Source organism: Anneissia japonica, unplaced genomic scaffold (genome assembly GCF_011630105.1).
Source record: "Anneissia japonica isolate Jap-2015-1 unplaced genomic scaffold, ASM1163010v1 scaffold10466_len380309_cov135, whole genome shotgun sequence".
Classification (NCBI taxonomy): Eukaryota; Metazoa; Echinodermata; class Crinoidea; order Comatulida; family Comatulidae; genus Anneissia; species Anneissia japonica.
Genome location: NW_022715455.1, coordinates 354,956 through 362,827, shown reverse-complemented (window position 1 = coordinate 362,827; position 7,872 = coordinate 354,956). Strand labels below are relative to the sequence as shown.

At 34.5% G+C, this 7,872-nt stretch overlaps 1 protein-coding gene across 1 annotated transcript in view; it reads right to left on the bottom strand.

The window, feature by feature from the left end:
- Window positions 1-295: 295 nt before the first annotated feature.
- LOC117109240 overlaps window positions 296-7,872 on the bottom strand; it is a 12,700-nt gene continuing 5,123 nt past the window's right edge. Inside the window, exons 2-3 of the mRNA XM_033251500.1 lie at window positions 1,596-3,746; window positions 296-1,405 (exon numbers count right to left, since the gene is read on the bottom strand). Coding sequence (XP_033107391.1) covers window positions 1,181-1,405; window positions 1,596-3,713 — 2,343 coding nt within the window. The 5' untranslated portion in view covers window positions 3,714-3,746 and the 3' untranslated portion in view covers window positions 296-1,180. The remainder of the gene's footprint in view (window positions 1,406-1,595; window positions 3,747-7,872) is intronic.

The window sequence follows — 7,872 nt, the reverse complement described above, 5'->3', positions numbered from 1 at the left end:
CATAAAAGCGAGAGTATTCCAGTGGATGCGATCTACAACCTCTGAATTTGCCTAGTAACGATGAATTCGTCGAGAAAATGGTAATATTTTATGAGAAATAGTCTGTATTTCTCTTTTTTTTTATTCCTTTGCGTAAAACTAAAATTCATGCCAATATTTTTCCATGATTTATAATAATTGGAGTAATGCAAATGCATATTTTCTAAAAAAAAGTCAATTTTCAGTGAAATTTTGCCGGGAATGGGGCTTTAAGCTGATATGATCGATAGTGTAAAAACGCAAAATTGCGCGTAGATGTCGTCACGCATAACTGCGCACTTTGAAAACCTTATTGTGACTATTCCAGGCCAGGCTAAATGATACTTTAGTCTGGCCTGGAACATGATACTTTATTCACCGAAAACAATATGAATTTGAATCTGTAGAATCTATTCGCAGTACTGTATTAGGCCTACTTTAAATAGAATTTAGTCTTGGGTTTGGTTTGTACTTCAGTGAGATTAAAGATTTACAGGTTTCCGCCATCTATGTTGAATATTGTTTTTAAATAGGTGGCGCTATAGATCACAATTATTTGTCTCATTAAATTAACAAATTATTATGTAATACCATGCAAAAAAGTAACATTTGACTATCACATAATGTACGTTGTATATTAGTTTACAGTTATATTTTTATATCAGTCAATCAAATAAATTTACATGGCGCCAATATCTTAATTATACTACATATTTTATGTATTAGCTATTAACTGACTTTCCTAAATTTATTTTCTTAGAAGAAAAACAATTTAATGTAGATAATAAAGGTAGTATTAGCTCTTGGTTCCTACAGGTCTTGGAAAACGGTTAGGCCTATGATTTAAATAAAATTTTTAGTTAGCAAGTTAAAAATTAAAAAAAAGTTTCTTAGATATTAATAGAATTTATAATATCCATCTTAAATAACAATGACTGCTTAAAAAAGAATGCTAATTCTTAGTCTAAGAGGTGATAAATGTGAACCTTTAAAAATGATGAAAATTAACAATTAGTCAACACAGGGAACAGTGAAATTGTAATTTCACTGTTCCCTGGTCAACATTACAGCGCTTTCTTGATTTGTGCACAAAAGGAGCACTATGGGGATATTCGTGACAAAAACGAATTTGTCAAATTTATTTTCAAAGTTTCTTTTTATTCTACAAGTCTTTATAAAATTCATTCACGATTTGTCCAATGTTGTCACACGCCTTTCTTGCGACTTCTAGCGTAGTAAATTCTTTCTCCTCCATCTTACCAAACTTGTCTACATAAACCTTTACACTAAGTTTTTCTTCAAGGGGGTTTTCGTGCTTATTTGCGTTATCCATTCTGATTAAAGCGAACATCCAATTATTAATAAGAAAGTTTGAAGCTGGTTGAATCTGTAATGACACAAATTATACTATTGAATCTCTCACTTGATATTCTCTGTTAAGTATCTCACTATTACATATACATAATATAATTTATAAACAGTATAATAATAAAATTAATATTTAAATGGGGGATAATTAATACCAAAACAACAATTTCAGCAAGGAAATCAAATATAAATGGTATATATATACTTACAGAAACTAAGAATGTGAATAAGCGACGAAAGTTCCTTTGAAATCTAGTCCATTTATATTCTTCCTGAATTTTACATCTGAATTTCTCTTCTATCTTTGCTGAAGAACAATCGAAAATGTTAAAATAGTCACACGATTTCTTGGTACCATTATAATGACAATCTCTAAACTTAGTCATTGTCTGATTGAGGATTGTGCGACACTTATGAATGACGTCAACTTTTAAAATTGCGATTTGCTTTTTGTCCTGTAGTATACAGCAACGCTCCAATTCAACCTGGATTTTTCTTAGATCACAAAGAACGACACCTGCATCAGAGTTATCGGCAGAAAGCAATTCATCAAGATCTTCTTTCAATTGCTCTTTATCATCATCATCATCATCAGTGTTTTCAATGCAAACAAAAATTTGAGCACAGCTTGTGTAGAAATCTCTGTTACATCTATCCATATTTTTGAGTCCATCAAGAAGCAGCCTTGCTCCTCTAAGACTACCAAATTTTACTGATTCAGTAAAGAGATTGAAAGCATCATTTTCCCTACTCTCATTGAGAGCAATTTTTCCCTTTTTGAAAGCTAACTTCGCCTTGCATTTATGAAGAATGTCAGGATTTGGATTTTCAAGACTGAGCTGTTCCATGTCTTGAATAACGGAATTAGTATCGATTATGAGCTCCTTTTCAATTTTAATTTTAAACACATCTTCAAGTATCGTCCACCGAACTACTGCGTTGATAGGTGGTTGCTGATTAAGGACCAATTTGTAGTAGTAGCATGTCTTGTTAAAAATTCCTAGATTTTTATGCAACCCGGCTAGCTTCAATAGTGAGTCTTTATCATCTCTTTCGGCTTTTCTTTCATAGTAGTTTTTAAGCCATTTGATCGAATTTCGAACCATCCGATCAACCTCAGTAAAGAACGTATAAGGTGGCTGGTCGTTTTCTTTACATTCCTTGAGTGCTTTATCGACTAGGACTTCTTGTTTTTCAGCTGCATCATCGAGCTTGTTAATACTCATTAGGAAAAGCGCAAATTGATAATTAGTTTGAATTACTATATCTGCATCATCCTCATTATTGACTAGAATATATTCAAAGTATTCTTCTGCTTTTGCATATTCTTTTTTTGAAATAAATTCTTTGGTCATATCGAATTTTGCAGCCAGGTTAGATGGATTTGCATCAATGGCCATTTGAAGATACTCTTCTGGTGGTGGAATGTTCTGATCTCTGAACACAACATATAATTGGTGATAAATAAATGAACCTGGTCTTTCGGCCTTCTGTAGAACCTTAAGCGCTTCACTATATTTCTTCATTCTTCTGTATACCTGAGCGACTTCTCCAAGTATTTTTTTGCGTGATGGTTGAGGTCTTAACGCGTTCTTTAAAAAGTATTCTGCCTTTTCATTGTTGCCTTTCCTTCGTTTTATTTCTGCTATTAAAACCATTGCGTAGCTGTGGTTTCGGTCATTTTTCAGGACTTTATAGAAAATGTCCTGTGCTTTTGTTATATCTGGACAAAGCTCATTGGGCCTGACGGATGCTTTACCTTTTCTCCAAATTAGTAATCCTAGCGAAAAGTGCCAATCGTTTTCATCTGGACACAAATCTACCGCTGTTTTAAATTGCTCGATACTCTCGGAGTATCGGATCATACCTAAACGCGACAATGCAAATCCCTTTGTGGCATGTTTGCTGCCTAAAAACATTTTATGATTAGGAGAGTCGACAACGTATTTTGAATTAAGTTCCTCAAGAATACAAATTTTTTTTTTGCGTTTGGTCTTGTTCTGTTCCATCCACGCTTCAAGAGCCATAACAATGAATAAATACCCGTCCTTAAGCGATTCTTCCCTTGGATCATCTTGAAGTAGTGTACGAACTTTATTGAGGCAGTCGATTGCATTCGATTTTTCCTTCTCAACATTGAAGCGGGAATAAAACAGGTAGCTTTTAAAAAGAAGACCCTCAATAACCATAGCAGGTGACTCGTCAATGTGTTCGTCGATTAGATTCATCAACGAATCAAACCGTTTAATACATTTGGACTCAAGTTTCCATGCAAAATGAAAAGAAAACCTACTCAGTTGGTCTTGCAAACCCTCCATTGACGTCATGTTGCTGTAAATGTAGTCGATCCAAATTGATATCTAAAAGAAACGCGATATTTTTATTGACAGCATGCAAAAATTTATTAATCTATAAAGTATATTTTTCAAATAATTTTCAGGTTAATATGGTTATGCAATTTTAAAATTAGTTTGATAAATTAAAAAAAAAGAAATATATTTTAGTGCATTAGTAGCATGAGCTCTTTCTAATTCATGTGCACTTATTATTATATTTTTAACAACATCCTCAACCAGTCTTTACCTTTATGCCTTTACATGTTTATACTGGAATTAAATAAAATTATAAACGCATACAAACTATAATTTAAAAAAATAGATAAAAATAAAAATTGTAGTAATATCGTGGTAATCATAACAGAATTATTGTTGATATAATAAATCAAAGGCTATGCACCACGCACAGACCAATATAAGTGTTAGAACACTGGTTCTCGTCAGATTACCGTCTTTTGATTGACCACGTGCTGTAGGCAGATTGCTGTAGGCCTAATTGACCACGTACTGTAAACAGAAAAAATGGTCAACATTTTGGCTATGTTCACACACACGGCGTAAGACTGGCGTGGCTTACGCCAGGCGTAAGCTAATCCACGGATTAAAATTCCAAAGTGTTCACACAAACGGCGTTCGTTAAACTAGCAGTAATATAGGCCTATGTTCAGTTTTAAATAATGTACGTGTTAACAGTAGTAAAATTAACAGTGCATCATGAAAACCTTTAAATCTGTGAATTGTTCGAAGTGAACTTATATGATTATTGTATTTTAAATGAACAATTTTACTTTTATTTTTCAGCTAGCATTGTCTTTTACAAGAAACAAAATTTTTGATTGGATGTGTTTACAGAAGTCCTTCCAGTTCTGATTTTAATAACGGTAATCTTTACGAATTATTTAATCGAGCACTTAATCGTAATTTTACGGACCTAATTATTGTCGGGGATTTTAATTATAGAGATATAAAATGGGATTTGGGTTATGTTAGTAGCGAATATGCAACGAATGGTCAGTTATTTTACGAGTGTGTTAGTGATTTGTTCCTTCATCAACATGTTCATGAACCCACAAGATTTCGCGAGGGTCAAACTGCAAGTACTTTAGATTTAATTTTTACCCTTGATGAGGGATCAGTTGTTAATGTTGTTGGACGTCCTCCGCTTGGCAAGAATGATCACTCGATTTTGACCTTTGACATGCCTGTTTCTTATTCAAATTTTGAGGAACCGCTTATTAGACGTTATATACATGGGGACTATAATAGAATGAGACAGTCACTTGTAAATATAGACTGGAATTTGGTGTTTAGTTCTCTTTCTGGATTAGAGTCTTGGACGTTTTTTGAACTACAAATGAAGAAACTTATTGAGCTCCATACTCCTATGAGAAAGAAACGTGGTCACAGAAATCCTCAGTGGATGAACAAACAATGTCTCAAAGCAATTAATAAGAAAAATAAAAGATGGAAGCGTTACACTAAGAGTAAGAGAACACAGAGACCGGACATTGGAGTAAAATGGAAGCAATTTGTTGAAGATAGGAATTTCGCCACAAACTTAATTAGGAAAACTAAATCAACTTTTGAAAATAAACTTGTAGAAGAGATAGGATGTAACGAAAAATGCTTTTGGAAGTATGTGAAGAGTCAAACCAAGGGTAATCCTGGGGTCCCTGATCTCATTGCTGAAAATGGAGTTCGTGTGTCTGATGACCTAGGAAAAGCTGAATTATTTAATGCCTTTTTCAGTGGTGTTTTTGTGAATGAGGATTTGTCAGATATGCCTAATCTATCTTTTTCTGCTGATACGTGTTTGGTGAACGATATTTTCTTTGTCGAGGCAGACATCTTGCGGATTCTGTCTAGTTTGAATACCAACAAATCTGCAGGACCTGATGGGTTACATGCAAAAGTGTTGTTTGAACTTCGATCTGTTATATCATTACCTTTAAAACTTATTTTAATAAGCTTTTCTTAGAGGGTGTTGTACCCACGTCTTGGAAGGAAGCATGGGTGGTTCCGATTCTAAAGAAGGGTAATAAGAATACTCCATCTAATTATAGGCCGATTAGTCTAACATCGATTGTAGGGAAGATTATGGAACGGATCATTAGAGATTATCTTATGGAATATCTTGAGACAAATGATTTACTATGCAAGGAGCAATATGGTTTTAGAGGTGGTTATTCCTGTGCAACCCAATTACTTGCGCTACATGAGCTGTGGTCTTCTTATTGATAAATCTTATAGTTTTGACTGTATTTATTTTGATTTCAAAAAAGCTTTTGATTCCGTTCCTCATCAGCGTTTATTAGGCAAGTTATGTAGTTATGGTATTAAAGATAAAACTTTAAAGTGGATTGCGGAATATCTTACTGGACGTTCACAGCGTGTCTCAATAAATGGATGTCTATCTAGTAAAGTCCCAGTGCTAAGTGGNNNGTGGTATCCCACAGGGTTCTGTTTTGGGTCCAATTTTGTTTACTATTTTTATCAATGATTTACCTTTAGTATCTGACTCTTCCGTAAGATTGTTCGCAGATGATACAAAGCTTTTTAGAGTTGTAGAATCGGTTGATGATAGTTTCCGTCTTCAAGAAGATATTAATGCCTTATGTGAGCGGTCTCGAAAATGGAATTTGCCATTTAATAGTGACAAATGTAAAGTTGTTCACTATGGAAGAAATAATCCAAAATGTTCCTATTTTATGTGTGATACTGAAATTCAGGCAGTTGACAGTATAAAGGATTTAGGAGTTACCTTTGATTCCAGTCTTAATTTTAGAATGCATGTTGCTGATATTTGTAAGAAAGCTAACATGAAATTGGGCATGATAAAACGGTCTTTTAGATTTTTGAAGAAAAAAGGTCTACTGAAACTGTATAAGTCTATTGTGAGACCAACTTTAGAATATTGTAGCGTAGTCTATAACCCAATTTATAAGAGAGAGGCAGATTCCTTAGAGAAAGTTCAACAACGAGCAACTAAGATGTTTCTGGAGGTAAGGGATTTTCCGTACGAAGTTAGACTTAAATTTTTGAATCTTCCAACTCTAGCATTTCGTAGACAGAGATCGGATAATTTACAGCTTTTTAAAATTGTCCATGGAATTAATAGAATTTTGGGTGATTTATCTTTTGAGTTTGATAAAGGTGCTAGAACTAGAGGTCACTCCTTTAAGATTAAACATCAGCACTGTAAGACACTTATTAGAAGTCGTGCTTCTTCATTTAGGTCAGTTCGGCTGTGGAATTCCTTATCGAATGAAGATGTTAACTCTAGTTCTATTAACTTATTTAAATCTGCGATCGAAGTACGTTTGGCTGACCATCCGCTCAAATTTGCACCCTATGTTAAATTTTAATATTCTGTTTTTTTCGAGGGGACTATAAGCATCGTTTTGCTTGGCCTCTATACCCAGGAGGATCAGACTGTAGAAGAATCTCTTGGGATACAAGTAAACAAGTAAACAAGTAGCATTGTTGATGTTGCATGTTTTAATAGACAGTCTAAATGGTTAAAATATCTTACAAAACACAATCAATAAATCATATACATTATAACTAAGTAAAATGCAATAGAAAAGGAACCCCTTTACCATCTGTCTCTTATACACATCTAGATAAAAGAGACCAAAGTAGCTAATATATTGCAATCGTGATTGGTCAATCTCTTGAAATGAGGTCAAATCATTCAAGCATCACTGGCGTTAGCTCAGTGGCGTTAGCTAATCTGGGGTCTGCAGGTAGCGCTAATAACGCCAAAGACGTGGCGTAGTGAGTGGCTTTAAGAACGCCACTGCCTAGTTCACACACAAAGGCGTACGCTACACCAGGCTTAAGCCAGCCTTACGCCGTGTGTGTGAACATAGCCTTAATTTTGATTTCCCACTAACCTTCGCCTGGGCGAATAGGCGAAGGTCTGGATCCGCGTCTAGTTAGCATGAACTTTGTAAGCCGGACTCATTAGTATTTTGTTACGTTTCTTCACAGAGTGGGGTTCGACCAAACCCCCTGAACCCCCTCCCCTGGATCCGCTACTGAATTACAAGAAATATAATAAATCAAATCAAATCAAGTTGGTGTAATTGAATATTTGTGCACCTCCATTTTTAAGCTATGTCATAGCTTATGGTAGCAGCTATATATA